At 46.0% G+C, this 27243-nt stretch overlaps 1 protein-coding gene across 1 annotated transcript in view; it reads left to right on the forward strand.

Annotated features, from left to right (window-relative positions):
* LOC137329941 (NAD(P) transhydrogenase, mitochondrial-like) overlaps positions 1-27243 on the forward strand; it is a 139065-nt gene that overhangs the window by 46445 nt on the left and 65377 nt on the right. Inside the window, exons 8-10 of the mRNA XM_067994498.1 lie at positions 12709-12842; positions 14157-14348; positions 15338-15491. Coding sequence (XP_067850599.1) covers positions 12709-12842; positions 14157-14348; positions 15338-15491 — 480 coding nt within the window. The remainder of the gene's footprint in view (positions 1-12708; positions 12843-14156; positions 14349-15337; positions 15492-27243) is intronic.

Here is a 27243-nt window from a genome sequence, read left to right on the forward strand (position 1 = left end):
GGAGAAAATTGCAGCTTGCTCCAGGCTTTTGAAGTAAGTAGAGGCTGCATGGGTGCAGAACAGAGGGACAGTTAAACAAAACATGCATGTGTCAATGCAAAAAATAAGGAGTTAACTTTTGTTTGAAGAAACATCCCTATTTGTTAATCAGTCAAATGAAAGTGATTGTATTTGGGGAGTTCAATGTACGAACATACATATGTCATACAAATACAGTCACTTTCACTTGACTGAATAGCAAATAGGGGTGTTTCTTCAAACAAAAGTTAACTCCTTATTTTTTGCATTGACACATGCATGTTTTCTCTGAAAAATGTAGAAATAAAGAAGCAGGAAGTATCAGTATTGTAATTGGGTTTTTAAAGTGAAGAAAACAATATGAATATCTGCCTTGTTTGGCCTCCACCATTCTTCTGCAATGGCATTCCTCACGACATAAGAACTTGTTTAATCCTGATTGGTTCTGGGACATTGAATGGCTTTGTTTCATTGATGCCATTGGAATTGCCTGCTACATGATCCCCTACTACTGTACTGTATAAAGGCACAAGGTCTACTAGCCTACTTCTTTCTGACATATAATAACCTAAAACAACTTCCCTGAAAGCTCCCTTACCGCGAAACATTAGACCACTCTCCTGTTGCGTTTGCCCAAAGATTCGAAGGCATGAGAAGCCCCGTTGTACTTGTGTGATATTTGGGAGGAATAGGTTATGTAGTCAATTTGACTCTCTGTTCATTTGTTCGAGACTGACACCATAATGGTTAATAGCCATATGATATTATTTAGCACAAGCAAGAATCAATGCATTACTGTATTTAAGCAGTAGTTTACAAAGCACAATTGAGAATTATATTACCCCATTGTCCTTTGGCTAGAAGCCGCGACCTTATTCCTTCATTCACGTACACTCGTTCTCGTTTACCCGCCTTTACTTTCTTTCCTATTCCTCTACCCTGAGTCTGAGTAGGGGCTGGCTCCTTATACACTGAGTTAACCTCTGGCCCCCCCCCTTTTCACTGCAGCAAATTTAAGCTACCCATAGATGGTTCCATTATCAACACTTTTAGGGGCCCATCAATCCTTCTTCCTTGATTCTGGAATCTAGTTGCTTAGTGACATGTTTGGACAAACAGACCCATCCTTTGTTTCACTGTTTTTGCCTCATAGCATGGTTGTGTGTTTTTAACCACGTGTATTACTGCATTAAGGCTGGTTCCTGTTGTTTCTCGCCCACAATCCCATTAAGTCTAACCCTTTGAATTCCTCATACATTTGTGTGAAAACTATATTCCTTTACGGTTATGCCTGGGCCAGTGGAACACTGCTTGGAGCAGCATGTAAACCTGCAGCACTGGGACATTGAATGTCTCTAAACCTAAAACTGGTTTATGCAGTACTATTGTTGGGTGCACCCTCGTCGCCATCATCCCCCTCATTAACTTTCTCCTCATCCTCCTCACGAGTCCTTCATCCTCAAACAGATTCCTGAAACATGAGGTGACTATGGATTCCCTTCAGCCCACATGTCAGATGCTAGGCCCATTTTAAATGGAAATTGGGGTACCATAATGTCAGTAGGACCCTGATACCCATTTTTGGACTGAACTAGCCCGAGCATGTGCCATGGACACTCCGGCCAGTAAAAGCTGGAGGCCCAGCTGAAGAGGACTGGAGCAGCAGGAGAGGTTCTCCTGGCACCATAAACCCAACCTGGACCTCTGCTGTTCCATTTCTCTCTACCCACCTCCCCCCCCCCCCCCCCCACCAAGGATTCTACCTTTCCCTGGCATGGATTCTACCTTTCCCTGGTCGAGCCACCTAACATTACGGCGGCTTGGAGGCAGCGGGGTTAGCTGAGGTATCAAGCTCTATCTTGGCATAAATTGTCCACCATTGGACATGAATAGAGAACAACAATAACTTGCTTTCATATAGTGCCTTACAGGAGGGTTATCAGACAAAATTTGACACCGAGCCATATAAAGAGCTATTAGGTCAGGCCAAAAGAGGTCAAAGAGGTAGATTTTAAGGAGCGACTTAAAGGAGGAGAGAGGTGGAGAGGCGGAGAGGTTTAGGGAGGGAATTCCAGAACTTAGGGCCTAGGCAGCTGAAGGCATGCCCAGCAATGGTGGAGCGATTAAAATCGGGGATGCGCAAGAGGCAAGAATTGGAGGAGCGCAGAGATCTCGGAGGGTTGTAGAAATCCCCCAGCTGGTGTGCCTGCGAGTCTGTGGTATATATTACTTTATTGACTAAGCCTGCTGAATGCATGAAAACTTTAAAGAACAGTGGATCCCGTGCCCAAAATTGGTAATTGTCCTGGATTAGCTATCCTGAAGTTTTGGTAAGGAGAAGTTGGTCCCAGCTGAACCGGAGCATGAGGAATCAATTAGAAGAGAATCAGATAAGACCGATAACGACTAAGCACTTTAAAGGGCTAAAAGCTATACAGTGCTTATCTCTTCTAAACCTCGCTTTAAAGCTGCAGGCCTATGGAAGTCAAACAGAAGTAATGTCGGCGGTTTGGAGAGGTTGTCTCAAAACTACAGATTAAAAAAGTGGACTTTTGAGCAGATCCTGGGCCTGATTGTGCAGTAAGGGAGCGAAGGGTCGCGTGGTGGGAGGGTGGGGGGGGGTGATCCCATGATGTAATGGAACCGTGATTCCCAAAGCCACTCATTATTTGGACAGGTTCTCACAGTGTGTGAGTAATGCCTGAATAGCAAAAAGAGTATTTTAAGGCTTGGATGCTGAATTTTTAGCTATGGTCTTGTAAACGAAGGAATCAGTGGAACATCACTCTTAGCAGGAGACGTCACGTTGACAACAATGTCCAGGTGCAAGTCTCCCAAATGCAAGAGAGACTTTTGAGTTCTTTTTCACTCAGGAAGCCCAGCTCAATCTTCAAGCAGTGTTTGTGTCGGTGAAAATGATTGTATTTTCATTATCTAAGATGAAAATTAGGACCATACTTTTTATGAAGCATATAAAGAAAGACTAAAACTTTAACTTAAGGTACAAGATTAACACTACCATTAGTTCCAAGACTAAAGCAACAACTAACAAATGTTGGAAATTGAATCAGACAAATAAAGTCTTTGTTGTAATTAGTTCCCGATGGTGCTGTGAGTTGTTTGAAAAATTAAATAATTCTAATATACTTTGAAAAAAATGATGTAGTATGGAAACATGGAAAACAAAAACTAAATTTTTAACAATGCTTTTATGATTGAACATAAATGTGACTAAAATTTGAATGAAGGAATTGTCTAAAAGTAGGACAGAATTTTTTCTTATGAAGGACTCGGGGTAAATTTTCATCTTCAGCTCTAAGCTTAGTTAGAGCTTTTTTTTTTATTCGTTCATGGGATGTGGGCGTCGCTGGCGAGGCCGGCATTTATTGCCCATCCCTAATTGCCCTTGAGAAGGTGGTGGTGAGCCGCCTTCTTGAACCGCTGCAGTCCGTGTGGTGAAGGTTCTCCCACAGTGCTGTTAGGAAGGGAGTTCCAGGATTTTGACCAAGGGACAATGAAGGAACGGCGATATATTTCCAAGTCGGGATGGTGTGTGACTTGGAGGGGAACGTGCAGGTGGTGTTGTTCCCATGTGCCTGCTGCTCTGACGAGTTGCTGCAGTGCATCCTGTGGATGGTGCACACTGCAGCCACAGTGCGCCGGTGGTGAAGGGAGTGAATGTTTAGGGTGGTGGATTAGGTGCCAATCAAGCGGGCTGCTTTATCTTGGATGGTGTCGAGCTTCTTGAGTGTTGTTGGAGCTGCACTCATCCAGGCAACTGGAGAGTATTCCATCACACTCCTGACTTGTGCCTTGTAGATGGTGGAAAGGCTTTGGGGAGTCAGGAGGTGAGTCACTCGCCGCAGAATACCCAGCCTCTGACCTGCTCTCGTAGCCACAGTATTTATGTAGCTGGTCCTGTTAAGTTTCTGGTCAATGGTGACCCCCAGGATGTTGATGGTGGGGGATTCGGCGATGGTAATGCCGTTGAATGTCATGGGGAGGTGGTTAGACATGCTAAAGACAAAAAATTATCCCTATAACACAAAAAAAACCTAAAATCATTTCTAGGTCTAAAACAACATGCTTCCAGATCAGAAAAATAATTTGATTTAAGTAGAGATCAGAAAAGATGAATCCATCATTTAATGCTGACTCATCTGACGATATCAGGCATCAAAATTCTCCTCGGCTCTCTCACTTGTTTGAGACAGCTTGCAAGACTGCTGAACCCCCAGTTTCTGCAATCGTTGTCCTCCCTGACATTGGTGTCGATACAACAACAACAACAATTTGCATTTCTGTAGTGCCTTTAACGTAGTAAAATGTCCCAAAGTGCTTCACAGGACCGTTATCAAACCAAATTTGACACCGAGCAACATAAGGAGATATTAGGACAGGTGACCAAAACCTTGGTCAAAGAGGTAGGTTTTAAGGAGCGTCTTAAAGGAGGAGAGAGAGGTAGAGAGGTGGAGAGGTTTAGGGAGGGAATTCCAGAGTTTAAGGCCTAGGCAGCTGAAGGCACCGTCGCTAATGGTGGAGCAATTAAAATCAGGTTTGCAATAGAGGCCAGAATTGGAGCAGCGCAGAGATCTTGGAGAGTTGTAGGGATAGGAGGTTACAGAAATAGGGAGAGGCTACGCCATGGAGGGATTTGAAATCAAGAATGAGAATTTTTAAATCGTGGCCTTGCTGGACCGGGAGCCAGTGTAGGTCAGCGAGCATAGGGGTGATGTGTGGGCGGGACTTGGTGCGAGTTAGGACACGGGCAGCAGAATTACTTAATTACAATAATGGGATTACAGCCCAGAAGTTTTAAGACTTTTTTTTATAGGGTACCACCTGCCAATATTGACACATTCAAACGACACTGCCAGTTACCTAAAGCAAAATGGTACTAACATTGCAGAAAATATTTTTTTATTAATAAATGTATGCTAACAGAAATAACATGCTAGCAAAGAACTCAGAAATCTGATGACGGATAGAAAGATAATGGTTTCACAGAGCTCCAGTGATCCCTTATGGACTACCTTGAGTTCAGGGACCCCAGTTTGAAAACCGATGCTGCATAGCACAGATGTCTTCAAATTGCATGCAGACAGTGCTATCACTGTGTTTGGGTCAGTTGTTTGTAGCACCTGACAGTAGTCACCTCCGGGTTGACATTTGTGTCAAGCACAGCTGGACTTTTTACTGGTGTTTAGAATCAGAACTGCCTTAAGAGAGCAGATCTTAAAGATAAACTCGTGTTGGTTCTCCGCGGACACAACATTCACTAAATGCCTTCCTGTGGTGAAGGTTTTAGTCAGATTCCAGCGCTTACAGGTCTATCCATATCTGACTGACAGAGAGCCCTTCTCTCATTTCCACAAGAACGTCCATTCCACGGGTTTCAATTCTTCCGAGGAAACCAGGTTTTTCTTGTAAATTCCTGCGGTGCTGAGCACCAGGGGAGGAGCCTCAGGTATCAGTACGGGATTGGGAGCAGAGTGGAGTCGGGAGAAGGGGCACTGAGCACCAGGGGAGGAGCCCCAGGTATCAGTACGGGAGTGGGAGGGGAACGGAGTCGGGAGAAGGGGCTCTGAGCACCAGGGGAGGAGCCCCAGATATCAGTACAGAAACGGGAGGGGAGCGGAGTCGGGAGAAGAGGCACTGAGCACCAGGGGAGGAGCCCCAGGTATCAGTACGGGAGCGGGAGTGAAGCGGAGTCGGGAGAAGAGGCACTGAGCACCAGGGGAGGAGCCCCAGGTATCAGTACGGGAGCGGGAGGGGAGCGGAGTCGGGAGAAGGGGCTCTGAGCACCAGGGGAGGAGCCCCAGGTATCAGTACAGGAGTGGGAGGGGAGCGGAGTCGGGAGAAGAGGCACTGAGCAGCAGGGGAGGAGCCCATTTCCCCATTCACTAAGATCAGTGAGATTGAGATCACAGTGACGTCGCAGTGAACAGAGAGGGGGAGCTCTGAGAGACCTGGAATAAAAGAGTAGGTTATTCGGGGTAAATAAACAGTAAGTAAATTAATAATAAGCGAGTATCTAAAGGGAGTTTGGAAAACAAAAAGGTTTCTAAATATAATGGACGGGCAGCTGAGACCCATTGCCTGCAATTCCTGCGCCATGTGGGAACTTCAGAACGCTTCATGTGTCTGGAGGGCCACATGTGCAGGAAATGCCTCCAGTTGCTTGAGTTCAAGCTGAGGGTTCCTGAGCTTGAGGGACGGCTGGAGTCACTGCAGAGCATAAGGGAGGTTGCCTGGATCATACGTTCCAGGAGGTGGTCATCCCGCAGCTACGGAGAGTTCAGGATCTCAAGTGGGTGGCCATCCGAAAGGATAGGAAGAGGCAGGCAGTGCAGGAATCTTCTGAGTGTGTTCCACTCTCAAACCGGTATTCCTCAAAGGAGTGCAGTCCTGAGCACGGTACCATGGTGCAAAGGACTGCACAGGGAGACACAGTGAAGTGTAGAAATGTAGTAGTCATAGGGGATTCGATAGTCGGGGGACAGACAGCATTTCTGTGACCGCTGACGGGAGTCCCGCATGGTGTCTTGCTTCCCTGGTGCCAGGGTAAAGGACATCATGGAGAGGGTGCAGAACATTCTGCGGGGGGAAGGGGAACAGCTAGAAGTCGTGATCCATGTAGGTACCAACAACATAAAAAGGAAAAGGGATGTGGTCCTGCGGTTAGAGTTTCAGGAACTAGAGAGGAAGTTAAAAAGCAGGACCTCAAAGGTAGTAATCTCTGGATTACTCCCAGTGCCACACGCTAGTGAGTACAGAAATAGGATTAGAAGGCAGGTTAGTGCGTGGCTAGAGACATGGTGCATGAGGGAGGGCTTCAGCTTCTCGGGGCATTGGGACCAGTTCTGGGGCACGAGGGACCTGTTCAAGAGAAACAAGGTGCACAAAGGATTGGGAGAGTCAGATAGCACTAGAGGAAGAAATAGTACAGTATTTGGTGGGATCAGAGTAAGAGAGAATATGAGAAGGTCTAAGATAGGTTTAGAGTGCATGTATGTAAACGCATGAAGTGTGGTAAATAAGGTTGGTGAGCTGCCAGCGCAAATAGCCACATGGGAATATGATGAGGTGACGAGAACAGAGTCCTGGCTCAAAAAAGGGCTGGATAAGTAAATAAAAGTAGATAAGTAAATATTCCTGGATACAAGGTGTTCAGGAAAGATAGGGAAGGAAAAAAAGGAGTGGGGGATGGCAGTATTGATTAAGGAGAATATTGCAATGCTGGAGAGAGAGGATGTCCTAGAGGAGTCAAGGACAGGCTTTATTTGGTTAGAATTAAGAAACAATAGAGGTATTATTACACCACTGGATGTATTCTATGGGCCACCAACTAGTGGGAAGGATATAGAGGAGCAAATTTGCAGGGAAATTACAGAGGTGCAAGAACTATAGAGTAGTGATAATGCAGGTCTTCAATTACACTAATATAGACTGGGATAGTAATAGTCTAAAGGGCAAAGAGGGGGAGGAATTTCTGGTGTGTTCAGGAGAACTTTCTTGATCAGTATGTTTCTGGCCCAACGAGGAAGGAGGCATTGCTGGATCTAGTTCTGGGGAATGAAGTGGGTCAGTGGAGCATATGTCACTGGGGGAACATTTAGGGAACAGTGATCATAGTATTATAAGGTTTAGATTAGTTATGGAAAAGGGCAAGGAGCAATCTAGAGTAAAAATACTTAATTGGATGAGGGCCAATTTCAGTGGGTTGAGAACGGATCTGGCCCGGGTAAATTGGAATTAAAGATTGGCAGGCAAAACTGTAATCGAACTATGGGCAGCCTTTAAAGAGGAGATGGTTCGGGTACAGTCTTGGTACATTTCCACGAGGGGGAAAGGCAGGGCAACCAAAGCCATAGCTAAGGATGACGAAAGAGATAGAGAGTAAGATGAAGCAGAAAAAGGGGGCATATGACAGATGTCAGGTTGATAATACAAGCGAGAACCAGGCTGAATATAGAAAGTACAAGGGAGAAGTGAAAAAGGAAATAAAAAGGGCAAAGAGAGAGTGTGAGAATAGACTGGCAACTAACATAAAAGGGAATCCAAAAGTTTTCTGTAGGCATATAAATAGTAAATGGGTGGTAAGAAGAGGGGTGGGGCCAATTAGGGACCAATGGAGGCAGAGGGCACGGCTGAGGTACTAAATGAGTACTTTGCATCTGTCTTTACCAAGAAAGAAAATGCTGCCAAAGTCACAGTAAAAAGGGGAGGTAGTTGAGATACTAGATGGGGTGAAAATTGTGGAAGAGGAGGTACTAGAAAGGCTGGCTGTACTTAAAGTAAATAAGCCACCCGGTCCGGATGGGATGCATCCTAGGTTGCTGAGGGAAGTAAGGGTGAAAATTGCAGAGGTGCTGGCCATAATCTTCCAATCCTTCTTAGATATGGCGGTGGTGCCAGAGGACTGGAGAATTGCAAATGTTAAACCCTTGTTCAAAAAAGTGTGTAAGGATAAACCCAGCAACTATAGGCCAGTCAGTTTAACCTCGGTGATGGGGAAATTTTTAGAAACAATAATCCGGGACTAAATTAATAGTCACTTGGACAAGTGTGGATTAATAAAGGAAAGCTAACACGGATTTGTTAAAGGCAAATCGTGTTTAACTAACTTAATTGAGTTTTTTGATGAGGTAACAGAGATGGCTGATGAGGGCAATGTGGTTGATGTTGTGTATATGGACTTTCAAAAGGCGTTTGTTGAAGTGCCACATAATAGGCTTGTCATCAAAATTGAAGCCCATGGAATAAACGGGGCAGTGAGATCATGAGCAAGATACTGGCTAAGTGACAGGAAACAGAGAGTCGTGGTGAACGGCTGTTTTTCGGACTGGAGGAAGGTATACAGTGGTTTTCCCCACTGGTCCGTACTAGGACCACTGCTTTTTTTGATATATATTAATGACTTGAATTTGGGTGTACAGGGCACAGAGCACAATTTCCAAATTTGGAGATGACACAAAACTTGGAAGTTTTGTAGTAAACAATGAGGAGGATAGTAATAGACTTCAATAGGACATAGACAGGCTGGTGGAATGGGCAGACACATGACAGATGAAATTTAACGCAGAGAAGTGCGAAGTGATACATTTTGGCAGGAAGAATGAGGAGAGGCAATATAAATTAAATGGTACAAGTCTGAAGGGGGTGCAGGAACAGAGAGACCTGGGGGGATATGTGCACCAATCTTTGAAGGTGGCAGGACAGGTTGAGAAAGCCGTTAAAAAAGCAAAAGGGATCCTGGGCTTTATAAATAGAGGCATAGAGTACAAAAGCAAGGAAGTTATGTTAAACCTCTATAAAACACTGGTTCGGCCACAGCTGGAGTATTGTGTCCATTTCTAGGCACCGCACTTTAGGAAGGATGTGAAGGCCTTGGAGAGGGTGCAGAAAAGATTTACTAGAATGGTTCCAGGGATGAGAGACTTCAGTTACGTGGAGAGACTGGAGAAGCTGGGGTTGTTCTCCTTGAGCAGAGAAGGTTAAGAGGAGATTTGATGGAAGTGTTCAAAATCATGAAGGATTTCGATAAAGTAAATAAAGAGAAACTGTTCCCATTGGCGGAAGGGTCGAGAACCAGTGGACACAGATTTAAGGTGATTGGCAAAAGAACCAAAAGCGACATGAGGCAAAACTTTTTTACACAGCGAGTAGTTATGATCTGGAATGCGCTGCTTGAAAGGGTGGTGGAAGCAGATTCATTCGTGGCTTTCAAAAGGGAATTGGATAAATACTTGAAGGGAAAAGATTTTCAGGGCTATGGGGAAAGAGAGGGGTAATGAGACTAACTGTATTGCTCTTACAAAGAGCCGGCACGGGCTTAATGGGCCAAATGGCCTCCTTCTGTGCTGTATCCATTCTATGATTTCAGAGGAATTCTAGTTATGCTTGTATAGGATGTGTGTTTGTATAGGCTATCAGCTTCAGGCTATCTGAGACAGTCTTATTTACTGAAGTAGTGTTATTCTGTCAGAATGCTCCTGCCTTTGAATGGGAAACAGGATTAAGGTTCAACATTGTGTGATTGTTATTGGAGGTCAATCAGAGTAACCCCAGGACATTGCTGCAGGAATTCTTCAGGGATGATTTCGTGGCCCGGCCATCTTCAAACTGCTTCATCAATTACCGTCCCTCAATCATAAGGCTGTTCGCTGATGATTCCACAGTGTTCAGCTCCATTCACGACTCCTCCGATAATAAAGCAGCCCATGCCCGCCTATAGTCGGACTTGAAAAACAACCAGGCTTGGGCTGATAATTGGCTGATAATATTCGCACACAAAAGTGTCAGGTAATGACCATCTCCAACAAGCAAAGTCAACTACCTCTCCCTGACCTTCAATGGTACCACCTTCACCACATCCACCTCCATCACCAACCTGGAAGTCACCATTGACCAGAAGCTTAACTGGACCAGTTGTATCAACAACAGGGCGACAAGAGCAAGGGCTGAGGCTCAGTACTCTGCAATGAGTGGCTCACCTCCTGATTCCTCAAAACCTCTCCACCATCTACAAAGCTCAAGTCAGGAGTGTGATGGAATACTCTTCGCTCACCTGGATGGGTGCAGCTGCAATAGCACTTGAGAAGCTCTACACCATCCAGGATAAAGAAGTTCACTTGATCGGCACCCCTGCCACTGGACTTACTATTCATCCGCTCCACCACCGCCACACTGACTGGAGTATGTCCTATCTACAGGATGCACTACAGCAACTTACCAGCTTACTTTGTTAGCACCTCCCAGCCCTGCAACCTCCACCACTAAGAAGGATACGAGCAGCAATGTCATGAAAACACCATCACTTGTACGTTCCTGTCCAAGTTGCACACCATCCCTGATTTGGTTCATATGCTGCTGCTCCTTCACCATTGCTGGATCAAAATCTTGGAATTCCTTACCTAGCAGTGACACCTTTGACAGATGGACGAGTGTAGAGCTAGAACAGGTTATATGAAAATACTGTTGGTTGATTTGCAGGTTTTAAAAAAAAATGTTTACTCCTTTAGTAAAATGACTCATCTGTGCTTGGTTGTGTGTGAATTCTACTGTGCTGAGATTCGGAACTTACATTGCGATGAGCTGTGGGTAAATCATATGCTACTACTCCACGGTGCAGTAAATGAATTTGCTACCAGATTCACCCACCTTACTATTTCTATACCATTCCATGCCGTATTATTTTGGCCTTGTGTCCTATAACCTAAGCCATGTGTATGGTAGAGTGATCTTTCCTGTCCTTCATTTTTGTATGTTCATATCACCTGAGCAAATGATTACAAATAAAATGAAGAACAGTTGGATTTGCACAAAAAATAAAATTACAAAACCAACATTTCTGCTGGGAATCAACTTAGTCTGAATTTCTATAGATGTTCCTCTCCATACGAAGGTTTCTAGAAAAGAAATAGTGTTGTAGAAATTGACTATTATCTTCTTAATGTTCACTTCAAGTGCTGTAAGTGTTGGGCTATAATTGTGTAGTTTGCTTGTTTCTCTAAGTAATACTAAAAGAGAGTCATATTAAGATTTCATTTGTTTAAAAAAAACCTCTCCATTCTGCTTGTTTGCTAAGTACGTCATTAACCTATTTCTCATCTAGATGCTGTCCCTCGACGACATCATCCGAAAACACATCAAGTTCCACATGTACGCTGATGATACCCAGCTCTACCTCACTACCACCTTTCTTGACCCCTTCAACATCTCTGATTTTATCTGGCTGCTTGTCCGACATCCAGTGCTGGATGAGCAGAAATTTCCACTAACTAAATATTAGGACGACCGAAGCCAGTGTCTTCGGTCCCCGCCACAAACTCCGATCCCTGACCACCCGCTCCATCCGTCTCTCTGGCAACTATCTGAGGCTCTACCAGACCATTCACAACCTTGACGTCGTATTTGACCCTCAGGAGCTTCCAACCCCATATCCGCTGTATCACCAAGGCCGCCCGCTTCCACCTCCGTATCATCGCCTGTCTCCGCCCCTGCCTCAGCTCATCTGCTACTGAAACCCTCATCCATGCCTTTGTTACCTCTAGACTTGACTATTCAAATCCCCTCCTTGTCGGCCTCCTGTCTTGCACCCTCCGTAAACTTGATCTCATCCAAAACTATGCTGCATTGGTGGCCGTGCCTTTGGCTGCCTAGGCCCTAAGCTTGAGAATTCCCTCCCCAAACCTCTCTGCCTCCTTTAAGATGCTCTTTAAAACATAGCTCTTTGACCACCTATCCTAAACTCTCCTTATGTGGCTCGTGTCAAATTTTGTTTGATAATGCTCCTGTGAAGTGCATTCGGACATTTTACTACGTTAAGGCGCTACAAAAATGCAAGTTGTTGTTGTGATTTTATGTCACAGCTGATTATTAGTGTGCCAGAAGATAGTGATAAAATACCTTGTTCATTATTTAGGTTGGTTCTTAATTTCCTTTATGATTACTAATATTGCTAAATGCTATTTTTTAGTTTGTAAAATAACCCAGGATCATGTTGTGATAAAGTTCAGTAATGCGGTAACTTGCAATCAAGAACCAGCTTTAGGACATTTTGTTTTACACTGGGTATTGTCACACATGTACAACATAATTCATATAGTAATTGTGACCGGAACCGATTGCAGAGCTCTGAGTGAAAACTTTCATCCAGTTTTAAAATCTAGTTCGGTATTTCTGCAGGCAAGAAAGCTCCTATATTGATCACCAAGGAAATGGTTGAGTCGATGAAGGATGGATCTGTTGTTGTGGATCTGGCTTCTGAAACTGGTGGGAACATTGAAACCACTAAACCCGGGGAGCTTTATATACACAAGGTATGGAATTTGAAGTGGGTGTTCCTTCAACATAAGCCCACGGTACAGAGGTTACATTTTAATTGGGATTTTATTTGTGGAGTCCCAACACTTTTTGTGTAAATTCAATATTCCTAATATAATGACTTATAATAAATAACTTATTTTGCCATTCTGTTCTTGTGTTCATAGCTGACTGAAGGTAAATACACGTTTAATTCAAATCTATGTTTATCATTTAATGTACTGCTCTCAAATAATATAAAGTTTTGATCCAAGCATAGCATTTCTTGGCAACCATGTGTGTTTATCCGGTGTGATTTGTGTATCTTTATATTTCGATGGGTGTTTAAATTCCTGAATGTTTGTTTTTTTTTGTACTAAAAGTTCCTCACAACTAATGAACAGTTACTATTTACAGTGATTGAAAAATCATAATCTTGTAAAAGCTAACAATTGTTGTGGGAGCTTCTTCCTGGGAAACTGACTTTGTGTCTTAATGTTTTTCATTTTAACATTTTTTCGTACTTTGAAAAATTAGATTGCATCTATTCTGCATGGACTTTATTGGGTGTGGAACCCCAGCAAGTAGACTTGATTTTTTAAGATGCTCTTCGATAATATAATGGTAGTTTTCTATTCTATAAACAACTGAAGATTATATTACACAAAATTTGAGTTACTATGTTACAAAGCACAAAATAAATACAGTTGAGGGAGGAGCCCTTCGGCCCATATTAAATTTACAATGTACAATTAAAATGATTTGCATTCCCCTTATGTTGTAAGGTTTGCATCTCCTCTACCCTGCTCTGAGAACAATTCTGAAGTGTTGATTACTCCTTATGTATAGAACTTGCCGACCGTACCCAGTTTTAGCCTTTGCCCACTTGTTCTAGTGCCTTGGTTCGGGTCGAAGTAATGCTTTAGATTTACTTTATCTTTGATGTTCAATATCTTGTCTGCTTATTTATGATCCACTATGTTGCCCCTTTAAGGGGCTAAAGAGCCCCAGTTTCACCAGTCTTCCCAGTGGACTGACCTGGGCCATTTTAGCGTGACCTCTTCTGACTTAATACTCAACTGACCTAGCAATGTAGTTTGATGTGTTGTGCACTTTAGGTATTTCCGTTCTTTAGTGATTTCACATGTTAATTCTGTTCTAGCTCTAAGCTTTGGGCTTTGGTTTGGCTAAAAAAATGAACTGTGTCCAGTTTGCTAACTCATTGGGGTTATGCTAAAAGACTTTTCCTTCAGTTTTACATTTGATTTCAGATTGTCAAAAGTGTGGGAAGTAGTTTCAGTAGAAAGATTAATTTTCTCTCTTTTTTTAAGGGGGTGACTCACGTCGGCTACACAGATCTTCCCAGTCGACTGGCTACTCAGTCTAGCACATTGTACTCCAACAACATCACTAAACTGTTGAAAGCCGTCAGCCCCGACCCAGAGAACTTCTACCTGGATTTGAAGGACGAGTTTAATTACGGCACAATGGACCATGTGGTTCGAGGAACTGTGATAATGAAGGTGAGTGATGAATGCTGACAGAATCCATCCAACCTTAACTGCACATTCTCACATCAATTTCAGATTGTAGGCTTGTGCACACCAGTGTTTTCTGTAATCATGAGTCGAAACAGATAGTTTTAAATAGATGTCAAGAGTATTGAACCCAAGACAAAATTTTGCCTTGGAATTTATTATTGCCTTTGTGCTTTTTCATTTGTGAGGACATAGTAATCTGATCTAAGGGTCACAATGTTGATGATAATCATTTTCCTTATCAAGTCTCTTTTTTTCCCCTCCCTGCCCACCCTCCAAAAAGGAAAGTGGGGGTATTTTTTTTGACTGGCTTTAACTATTAATCCTTACCATGAAGGAACAGTGGGGATAAAATTCAACTTCAATGGAAAGGAAAATCAGGTGGGGTGTATAATGGGATGGTCAATCCATTGCTGCCCGTTTTGCACCCTGCCAGAGTTGAATTTTGCCTCCAGTGCTTCACTAAACCCCCTAAGTATAGAATTTATTTTTCTCCTACCGTTTTGTCTCTCCCCCTCCTCTCATGAGTGTGTTGAACTGTTTGCTGTAGTAGAGTTAACAGGTGCCAGTCATCTTCCAATATCTTGCCCAACTGACCATTATTCATGTATGAGCTTTGCAACACCAGCAGGCTATTCAGCCTTGGGGATATCACAGTTAATCCTGATCCTGCATGATATTCACACATGCACACTTTCAGCAGGGGCTGCAGGGGAGCGTTCAGGAGCAGGAATCCTGGCCGCCATTTCCCTCCTCTCCACCACTTTCTAACCCAGGGCCCCGAGGTGAATTGTAGGACCTCTATTGCCACCCCAGCTGAGATCAGCTAATTCGGCACAGGCCGGGATTGAACGTGGGCCTGTCTTGCTTTGCATGGCTCACCTGTGCATTGGTTAACTAGCTGTGTACCAAGTGGTTTATAACCACAACTATATGTACTTATTTTAATCCATCAACTCCTCTTGCATTAACAGGATGGGAAGCTGATCTTTCCAGCACCTCCACCGCAGAATATTCCAGTAAGTGCTCCGGTGCAGCCAAAGAAGGTGTCTGAGCTGGAGGTTGAGAAGAAGCAAGCAATTTCTCCATTTCGGAAGACTATGACCACAGCTGCTGTTTACACAGGAGGTGAGCGTAGACCAGTACAGTGCATGTAACTCTTGTTAACTCTTGTAAAGATCCATTCAAACTCACTATTAACCAGCTCTTCACGTGCAGCACTGACGGTCTCCATTCAACTGTTACTTATGTGCTCCTCAAATACCCTTTGAATTGATTTTAATCCAATTCACGTGGTATTAGGAATGTTGTAGATTTATATTTAACATTATTTTAATTGCCCTAATTTGATAAAATATCGGTATATCTCAGTACATATTTGGTTTCAGGCAGAGATTTGAAAGACAAATATGAGGTGCATGTCCCCTTTTGATTTGTTTTCTCCACCATGTGGCTCAATGGCAAAACTTCAATTGCAGACGCAGTGTTGCTGCAATAAGTGAGAGATTTGTCCTCTTCAAAATATGTCAGTTCTAACTCTGGTTTTTGTGTGTACTGATGGAAATTGATGGCAATGTTACCAGTATTTATATAAAATATCTCTCTCAAAATCTCTTGTCACCATCTTGCTCTAAGTCTTAAGGTGATACACCCTCCTAAAGCAGAATTGTTTTGCATTCCCTTTAGCAGTCTACAAAGTCTTCACCTCCCTCTTTGTCCCCATTTTATATTCTCCACCTTTCTTTAGCCCCCCCAGGCCAATGCCTATCCTGCTAGTAAACCAAATGATGGATCTCTTCTCTGCCTTTTTCTCTGCCCTGGGAAGAGCTTGGCCTCTACATGTCACCTCCTGGGTTAAAACATCCACCTTTGTATGCTATTAGCGTAGTGATCAAAGCTGGTTGGATTTTTAAAAAATTGTTCTTGGAATGTCCACGTGTTGCCCATCCCGAGTTGCCCTGGTGGTGGTGTGATGGTGATTGTCTTTACAACTGAGTGACTTGCTGGGCCGCTTCAGAGTGATGTTGAGTCAACCACGTAGAGTGGGACCAGAGCCTTGTGGGCTAGACCAGTTTGGAGTGGCAGATTCCCTTCCCTGAAGGATAACACTGAACCAGTTTGGGTTTTTCCAACCATCTGACAGCTTCTATGGTCACTTTTTCTGGTATCTGGTATAAATCTGTTATACCCAAGTTAACAGATTTAGTAAATTCAGTTTTATAACTTGCCTTGGTGAGATTTGAAGTAGTTACATTACTGGACTAGTAATCCAGAGGTCTGAACTAATAATCCAGAGAATGTGAGTTTAAATTCCACCATAGCAGTTTGAGAATTTGAATTCAGTTTTAAAAATCTATAGAAATAACAAGTTGGTATCAGTAAAAGTGACCATGAAGCTGTCAGATTGTTGTAAAAGCCCAACTTTTAGGATGCCCTTTCGGGAAGGAAACCTGCTGTCCTTACCTGGTCTGGCCAAATGAGACACGAGTCCCACATCAATGTGGTTGACTCTTAATTGGCCTTGGAAGAGGTACAGCGCAGATTCACCAGAATGATTCACCAGAGCTTAAAGGGTTAAATTATGAGGCCAGGTTGCATAAACTTGGCTTTTATTCCCTTGAGTTTAGAAGGTTGAAGGGTGATCTTAGCGAGGTGTTTAAAACAGCAAAACGATTTGACACGGTTGATGTGGAGAAATTATTTCCTCTGGTGGGGAATCTAGACCAACAGGGCATAATGTTAAAATTAGAACTAGGCGATTTAGGAGTGAAATCGGGAAGCACTTTTTCACCCAAAGGGTAGTGGAAATCTGGAACTCTCCCCGAAAAGGCTGTGGACACTGGGTCAATTAAAATTTTCAAGACTGAAAATAATAGATTTTTGTTAGGGAAGGGTAGGAAGGGGTATGGATCAAAGGTGGGTAAATGGAATTGAAGTACAGATCAGCCGTGACCTAATTGAATGGAACAGGCTTGATGGGCTGAATGGTCTACTCCTGTTTCTATCTTCACAATTTGTTGTGTGCCTTGAGGTCTTTTGATATGATACATGTTTATTTATTCCAAAATCTTTTTGATGCTCACAGTTATCAAGATAGGACGGTCAATTGTATAATCAAATAGTTTCTTCCCCTCCATAGTCGATTAGTTCCCCCCCTGCCAAGTTTTTAGTTCAACTTATATGCATTTAGATCATTGTTGGCCAATTGTTAGCCTGACTGCTCTGCCTCTCCAGATACCTCTGAGTAATATATATACTTCTGCTATACATTATGCATTTCCACACTATGGGGGTTAAATTCGATAACCCCCGAATCCGGGCGCAGGGGTGGCGGTGCACAATCAACCCAGCACCTGGGATTCATGCTGCCTGGTCATAAGAACATAAGAAATAGGAGCAGGAGTAGGCCAATCGGCCCATCGAGCCTGCCCCGCCATTCAATAAGATCATGGCTGATCTGATCCTAACCTCAAATCTAAATTCATGTCCAATTTCCTGCCCACTCCCCGTAACCCCTAATTCCCTTTACTTCTAGGAAACTGCCTATTTCTGTTTTAAATTTATTTAATGATGTAGCTTCCACAGCTTCCTGGGGCAGCAAATTCCACAGACCTACTACCCTCTGAGTGAAGGAGTTTCTCCTCATCTCAGTTTTGAAAGAGCAGCCCCTTATTCTAAGATTATGCCCCCTCGTTCTAGTTTCACCCATCCTTGGGAACATCCTTACTGCATCCACCCGATCAAGCCCCTTCACAATCTGAGATGTTTCAATAAGATCGCCTCTCATTCTTCTGACCTCCAATGAGTAGAGTCCCAATCCACTCAACCTCTCCTCATATGTCCGCCCCCTCATCCCCGGGATTAACCGAGTGAACCTTCTTTGTACTGCCTCGAGAGCAAGTATGTCTTTTCTTAAGTATGGAGACCAAAACTGTATGCAGTATTCCAGGTGCGGTCTCACCAATACCTTATATAACTGCAGCAATACCTCCCTGTTTTTATATTCTATCCCCCTAGCAATAAAAGCCAACATTCCGTTGGCCTTCTTGATCACCTGCTGCACCTGCATACTAACTTTTTGATTTTCTTGCACTAGGACCCCCAGATCCCTTTGTACTGCAGTACTTTCCAGTTTCTCGCCATTAAGATAATAACTTGCTCTCTGATTTTTCCTGCCAAAGTGCATAACCTCACATTTTCCAATATTGTATTGCATCTGCCAAATCTCCGCCCACTCACCCAGCCTGTCTATATCCCCTTGTAGGTTTTTTATGTCCTCCTCACTCTCTACTTTCCCTCCCATCTTTGTATCATCTGCAAACTTTGATATATTACACTCGGTCCCCTCCTCCAAATCGTTAATATAGATTGTAAAGAGTTGGGGACCCAGCACCGACCCCTGCGGAACACCACTGGCTACTGGTTGCCAGTCCGAGAATGTACCATTTATCCCAACTCTCTGCTTCCTGTTAGAGAACCAATCCTCCACCCATGCCAGAATATTACCCCCAATCCAGTGATTCTTTATCTTGAGCAATAATCTTTTATGTGGCACCTTGTCGAATGCCTTCTGGAAGTCTAAATACACTACGTCCACTGGTTCCCCTTTATCCACCCTGTACGTTACGTCCTCAAAGAACTAAAGCAAATTTGTCAGACATGATTTCCCCTTCGTAAAGCTATGCTGACTTTGTCCTATTAAATTATGTTTATCCAAATGTTCCGCGACTGTCTCCTTAATAATAGACTCCAAAATTTTACCCTTCTGCCTACTACCCTTTTTAAATAAGGGTGTTACATTAGCAGTTTTCCAATCTGCCGGGACCTTTGCCGAGTCCAGAGAATTTTGGAAAATTATTACCAAAGCATCCACAATCCCTACTGCCACTTCCCTCAAGACCCTAGGATGTAAGCCATCAGGTCCAGGGGATTTATCCGCCTTGAGTCCCATTATTTTTACTGAGTACCAATTCCTTAGTGATTTTAATCGTATTTAGCTCCTCCCCCCCCCTAGAGCCCCCTGTTTGTCCAGTGTTGGGATGTTCTTAGTGTCCTCTACTGTAAAGACTGAAACAAAATATTTGTTCAGCATTTTTGCCATCTCCATGTTTCCCACCATTAATTTCCCAGTCTCATCCTCTGAGGGACCTACGTTTGCCTTAGCCACCCTTTTTCTTTTTATATAACTGTAGAAACTCTTGCTATCTGTTTTTATATTTTTTGCTAATTTATTTTCATAATCTATCTTCCCTTTCTTAATCAATCCTTTTGTTACTTTTTGCTGTCTTTTGAAGACTTCCCAATCTTCTATCCTCCCACTAAGTTTGGCTACCTTATATGTCCTTGTTTTTAGTCGGATACTATCCTTAATTTGTTTACTTAGCCACGGATGGCTGTCATTTCTTTTACACCCTTTTTTCCTCAGTGGAATATATATTTTTTGAAAGTTGTAAAATAACTCCTTAAATGAACACCACTGTTCATGTACCGTCTTACCCTTTAATCTATTTTCCCAGTCCACTTTAATCAATTCCGCTCTCGTACCATCATAGTCTCCTTTAATCAAGCTCAGTACGCTTGTTTGAGAACTAACCTTCTCACCCTCTAATTGGATATGGAATGTAACCATGTTATGGTCACTCATTCCAAGGGGATCCTTAACTAGGACATTATTAATTAATCCTGGCTCATTACACAGGACCAGGTCCAAGGTTGCTTGCCCCCTTGTAGGATCAGTTACATACTGCTCAAGAAATCCATCCCTAATACACTCAATAAACTCTTCCTCAAGGCTGCCCTGCCCAATTTGATTTGTCCAGTTAATATGATAGTTAAAATCCCCCATAATTATAGCTGTTCCCTTATTACATGCCCCGACTATTTCCTGATTAATACTTCTTCCAGCAGAGTTGCAACTATTAGGAGGCCTATATACTATGCCCACTCGTTTTTTTCCCCTTATTATTCCTTATCTCTACCCAAACTGTTTCATTATCCTGATCCGTTGTCCCAATATCATTTCTCTGTATTACAGTGATTCCTTCCTTTATTAACATAGCCACCCCACCTCCCCTTCCTTCCTGCCTGTCCTTCCTGATTGTTAAATACCCTGGCATATTTAATTCCCAGTCGTTGTCACCCTGCAGCCATGTTTCTGTAATGGCCACAAGATCATACCCATATGTCGTTATTTGTGCCATTAACTCGTCTATTTTGTTACGAATGCTACGTGCATTCAGATAAAGAACTTTCAAATATGTTTTGTGACACTTAGTTCCTGCTTTTTCCTTTTTTAACACTTTACCTTTTACTCCATACCTTCTGTCCCTTCCTGACACGCTTTCCTCTGTCTCCCTGCTCAGGTTCCCAACCCCCTGCCACAGCTTTGATGCTAGGTTAATCGCCTTACGCCTTCTAGTTTTTATTTTATCCGTCGTGCCTAAAGTACACTTTCTTTCCGCTGCTCTATGCTTTTCCCTTCCACTTGTTCTTGAACAACTGTTTGTACTATTTGTATTGTAGATTTCCCCTGGGTCCTCCCCTCTCTTGCTGCTCTCAACTTTATTCCCTTCTGACTCCCCGCTCAGGTTCCCAACCCCTGCCACTCTAGTTTAAACCTTCCCCAACAGCACTAGCAAACACCCCCGCAAGGACATTGGTCCCGGTCCTGCTCGGCTGTAACCCGTCACGTTTGTACAGGTCCCACCTTCCCCAGAACCGGTCCCAATGTCCCAGGAATCTAAATCCCTCCCTCCTACACCATCCCTGCAGCCACACATTCATCCTGTCTATTCTCCTGTTCCTATACTCACTAGCACGTGGCACCGGTAGTAATCCTGAGATTACTACCTTTGAAGTCCTGCTTTTTAATTTATCTCCTAACTCCTTAAAATCACCTTGCAGGACCCCATCCCTTTTTTTACCTATGTCGTTGGTACCAATATGGACCACGACTACTGGCTGTTCACCCTCCCCCTCCAGAATGCCCTGCAGCCGCTCTGTGACATCCTTGACCCTAGCACCAGGGAGGCAACATACCATCCTGATCATAGAATCATAGAAGGTTACAGCATGGAAGGAGGCCATTCGGCCTATCGAGTCCGTGCCGGCTCTATGCACAAGCAATCCAGCTAGTCCCACTGCCCTGCCCAATCCCTGTAGCCCAGCACATTTTTTTGTTTCAAGTACTTAGAGTTCCCTTTTGAAGGCCATGATTGAATCTGCTTCCACCACCCCCTCCGGCAGTGCATTCCAGATCCGAACCACTCGCTGTGTAAACAAGTTTTTCCTCATATCACCTTTGGTTCTTTTGCCAATCACCTTAAATCTATGCCCTCTGGTTCTTGACCCTTCCGCCAATGGGAACAGTTTCTCTCTATCCACTCTGTCTGGACCCTTCATGATTTTGAACACCTCGATCAAATCTCCTCTCAACCTTCTCTGTTCCAAGGAGAACAACCCCAGCTTCTCCAGTCTATCCATGTAACTAAAGTCCCTCATTCCTGGAATCATTCTCGTAAATCTCTTCTGCACCCTCTCTAAGGCCTTCACATCTTTCCTAAAGTGTGGTGCCCAGAACTGGACACAATACTCCAGTTGTGGCCGAACCAGTGTTTTATAAAGTTCATCACGATTTCCTTGCTTTTGTACTCTATGCCTCTATTTATAAAGCCCAGGACCACGCATGCTTTTTTAACCGCTTTCTCAACCTGCCCTGCCACCTTCAATGATTTATGCACATACACCCCCAAAACCACCTGTTCCACCAACCCTTTTAGAATTGTGCCCTCTAGTTTATATTGCCTCTCCTCATTTTTCCTACCGAAATGCATCACGTCCCATTTTTCTGCGTTAAACTTCATCTGCCACGTGTCCACCCATGCCACCAGAGTGTCTATATCCTCTTGAAGTCTCTCGCTATCCTCCTCACCATTCACTACCAAGTTTTGTGTCATCCGCAAATTTTGAAATTGTGCCTTGTCCACCCAAGTCCAAGTCATTAATATATATCAAGAAAAGCAGTGTCCCTGCATCGACCCCTGGGGAACGCCACTGTACACCTCCCTCCAGTCCGAAAAACAACTGCTCACCACTGATTCCTGCGAGCAGCCAGGCCTAGCTGCGCTGTTGAGTGGCTGCTCACCAGCAGGGGGGCCCTGATATCGCGCGAGTGGCCAGCACCACTTAAAGGCAGCCTGCACCTCTTATTTGGAAAATATAAGATTCGGGTCTGCATGGAGTCTGAACGGAGATCAGACATCGCACACGTAAAACACAGATGCACGTCCTGTCCCTATGTTTACAAACTGTTGAGTTATGTTAACACATTGAATAAAGGTTGCACACTACTAAATCCTATATCCTCCAATCTGCATGCCAGACCTCACCAATCTGACGATCTGAGTTTGTACCAGGCCTGCGAGAGAGCGTGCACCAAGGTTCTCTGATGATGCACTAGAGGCCCTGGTGTAAGAGGTGGACAGAAGGAGGGGCATCCTATGTCTGCAGGGGGCAAGAGGTCCTCCAGATATATGCTCCCGAGGCAGTGGGAGGCAACGGGGGACAAAGTCAATGCCAGGCGCATAGCACCTCGAAAATGGATGCAGTGCAGGAAGAAATTCAATGATTTGACACAAGTGGTCAAGTTGAGCGAGGTCAGCTGTTAAGTGGTATCTCCTACCAACTGCACCACTAGCCGCATCCACTGCTCCACGCACTACACCCCACATCGCCCACATACCAACAAACTCTCTCCATCAGTACTCAACTCTTCCAATCAGATGCGTCCTCTCACCCTCACACGTTACCACTATTGCAAGCCGCACATTCACAACTCACAGGTCACACACACTGGCAGCTATTCAACCATGACAGATTCACCAGTGCTTCCTTCCTGGTTGGGCTGGAAACACACTGATCAAGAAAGTTCCCTTATACACATTTCAGGAATTCCTCCCCTTCTTTGCCCTTTACACTGTCATTATCCCAGTCCATATTGGGATAATTGATGTCCCCCAATATCCTACTCTATAGTTCTTGCATTGTTCTGAAATTTGCCTGCAAACTTGCTCCTCTATCTCCTTCCCACTATTTGGTGGCCTGTAGTATACACCCAGTCGTGTAATAGCTTCTCTATTGTTCCTTAATTCTAACCAAATTGATTCAGTCTTTGACCCCTCAACTACTTATCCCTTTCCAGTGCTATAATGGTTTATTTGATCAATAGGATGAGGGAAGGCTAAGGGAAGCCCGCCCTCCTGCACCATTTCTCCAGCCACGCATTAACCTGTCTTCTCCTGCTATTTCTATACTCACTAGTGCGTGGCACTGGGAGTAATCCAGAGATTACTACCTTTGAGGTCCTGCTTTGTAACTTCCTCCCTAGCTCCTGAAACTCTGACTGCAGGACCTCAACTCTTTTCCATCCTATGTCATTGGTTCCCACATGGAGCACTTCTGGCTGTTCCCCTTTCCCCCTCATAATGTTTTGCACCCTCTCAGCAATGTCCTTACCCTGGCATCACAAGGGAGGCAACACAACATGTGGGACTCATGTCAGTGGTTGCAGAAACGCCTATCTGTCTCCTTGACTATTAAATCCCCTAAAACAACTGCATTCCTACACTTCGCTGTGCCTCCCTGTGCAGTCCTTTGCCCCATGGTGCCATGCTCTGGACTGCACTCCTTCGAGGTGTCGTCACCCTCACCAATATTCATTACTGAAAACCAGTTAGTGAGCGACACACACTCCCAGACGATTCCTGCACTGTCTGCCCCTCCCTACCCTGCTGGATGGCCACCCACTTACTGTCCTGAGCTCTCTGTGGCTGTGGGGTGACCACCTCCTGGAATGTACGATCCAGGAAATTCTCAGCCTCCCATATGCCGTGCAGTGATTCCAGCCATTCCTCAAGCTCACAAACTCTGAGCTCGAGCTCAGGCAACGAGAGGCACTTCCTGCACACATGGTGACCGAGGACATCAGAGGTGTCCTGGAGTTTCCACATGGCACAGGAATTGCAGGCAATGGGTTTCAGCTGCCCCTCCATTCTATTTACAGTCTACTTATATTATACATATATATATACCTCTTATCTCATTTATGTTTTACCTCAGTACCCCTTTAACTCCTATTTATTATTTCTTTATTTATTTACCCTTTTCTAAGATCGTTATTTCACAATCAATGATAACCAACTACAATTAACATTATAAAGTCTGTGTGCAATTTAATTGTTTAGTAAACACTAAAACTTTAACCACTTAAAAAAACATGAACCACTTAAAACACGAACCAATAAAAACACTAACCAATAAAAACACTAACCAATAAACTAAATACTTATCTGTAACTTACCTCGCCACTCCTTCTGTTGTGATGTCACTTTTTGATTTTTTTTCTGTCTGTTTCAGACACTCAGCTCAGCTCTCTCCCACACGGGGCCTCCGCTCTCTCTCACACACCGGGGCCTCCGCTCTCTCCCACACACCGGGGCCTCCGCTCTCTCTCACACACCGGGGCCTCCGCTCTCTCTCTCACACACCGGGGCCTCCGCTCTCTCTCTCACACACCGGGGCCTCCGCTCTCTCTCACACACCGGGGCCTCCGCTCTCTCTCTCACACCGGGGCCTCCGCTCTCTCTCTCACACCGGGGCCTCCGCTCTCTCTCTCACACCGGGGCCTCCGCTCTCTCTCTCCCACACACCGGGGCCTCCGCTCTCTCTCTCCCACACACCGGGGCCTCCGCTCTCTCTCACACACCGGGGCCTCCGCTCTCTCTCTCACACACCGGGGCCTCCGCTCTCTCTCACACACCGGGGCCTCCGCTCTCTCTCTCACACCGGGGCCTCCGCTCTCTCTCTCACACCGGGGCCTCCGCTCTCTCTCTCACACCGGGGCCTCCGCTCTCTCTCTCCCACACACCGGGGCCTCCGCTCTCTCTCTCCCACACACCGGGGCCTCCGCTCTCTCTCTCACACCGGGGCCTCCGCTCTCTCTCTCACACCGGGGCCTCCGCTCTCTCTCTCACACCGGGGCCTCCGCTCTCTCTCTCACACCGGGGCCTCCGCTCTCTCTCTCACACCGGGGCCTCCGCTCTCTCTCTCACACCGGGGCCTCCGCTCTCTCTCTCACACCGGGGCCTCCGCTCTCTCTCTCACACCGGGGCCTCCGCTCTCTCTCTCACACCGGGGCCTCCGCTCTCTCTCACACACCGGGGCCTCCGCTCTCTCTCACACACCGGGGCCTCCGCTCTCTCTCACACACCGGGGCCTCCGCTCTCTCTCTCTCACACCGGGGCCTCCGCTCTCTCTCTCACACCGGGGCCTCCGCTCTCTCTCTCACACACCGGGGCCTCCGCTCTCTCTCTCTCACACCGGGGCCTCCGCTCTCTCTCACACACCGGGGCCTCCGCTCTCTCTCTCACACACCGGGGCCTCCGCTCTCTCTCACACACCGGGGCCTCCGCTCTCTCTCTCACACACCGGGGCCTCCGCTCTCTCTCTCACACACCGGGGCCTCCGCTCTCTCTCTCACACACCGGGGCCTCCGCTCTCTCTCTCACACCGGGGCCTCCGCTCTCTCTCTCACACCGGGGCCTCCGCTCTCTCTCTCACACCGGGGCCTCCGCTCTCTCTCTCACACACCGGGGCCTCAGCTCCGCTCTCTCTCACACACCGGGGCCTCCGCTCTCTCTCTCTCACACACACCGGGGCCTCCGCTCTCTCTCTCTCACACCGGGGCCTCCGCTCTCTCTCTCTCACACCGGTGCCTCCGCTCTCTCTCTCTCACCGGGGCCTCCGCTCTCTCTCACACACCGGGGCCTCCGCTCTCTCTCTCACACCGGGGCCTCCGCTCTCTCTCTCACACCGGGGCCTCCGCTCTCTCTCTCACACCGGGGCCTCCGCTCTCTCTCTCACACCGGGGCCTCCGCTCTCTCTCTCACACCGGGGCCTCCGCTCTCTCTCTCACACCGGGGCCTCCGCTCTCTCTCTCACACCGGGGCCTCCGCTCTCTCTCCCACACCGGGGCCTCCGCTCTCTCTCCCACACCGGGGCCTCCGCTCTCTCTCCCACACCGGGGCCTCCGCTCTCTCCCACACACCGGGGCCTCCGCTCTCTCCCACACACCGGGGCCTCCGCTCTCTCTCCCACACACCGGGGCCTCCGCTCTCTCTCCCACACACCGGGGCCTCCGCTCTCTCTCACACACCGGGGCCTCCGCTCTCTCTCACACACCGGGGCCTCCGCTCTCTCTCCCACACACCGGGGCCTCCGCTCTCTCCCACACACCGGGGCCTCCGCTCTCTCCCACACACCGGGGCCTCCGCTCTCTCCCACACACCGGGGCCTCCGCTCTCTCCCACACACCGGGGCCTCCGCTCTCTCTCTCTCACACCGGGGCCTCCGCTCTCTCTCTCTCACACCGGGGCCTCCGCTCTCTCTCTCTCACACCGGGGCCTCCGCTCTCTCTCACACACCGGGGCCTCAGCTCCCTCACACACCGGGGCCTCCGCTCTCTCTCTCACACCGAGGCCTCCGCTCTCTCACGCACACCGGGCCTCCGCTTTCCCTCACACACCGGGCCTCCGCTCTCACATCCCCTCATACTGAGCCTGCGCTCTCACAATTGGCCTCCGCTCTCACACCGCCTCGTACTGGGCCTCCGCTCTCTCACTGCTTTATGCTGGGCCTCTGCTCTCTCACTGCTTTATGCTGGGCCTCCGCTCTCTCACTGCTTTATGCTGGGCCTCCGCTCTCTCACTGCTTTATGCTGGGCCTCCGCTCTCTCACTGCTTTATGCTGGGCCTCCGCTCTCTCACTGCTTTATGCTGGGCCTCTGCTCTCTCACTGCTTTATGCTGGGCCTCTGCTCTCTCACT

This window comes from Heptranchias perlo, chromosome 1 (assembly GCF_035084215.1).
Source record: "Heptranchias perlo isolate sHepPer1 chromosome 1, sHepPer1.hap1, whole genome shotgun sequence".
Lineage (NCBI taxonomy): Eukaryota > Metazoa > Chordata > Chondrichthyes > Hexanchiformes > Hexanchidae > Heptranchias > Heptranchias perlo.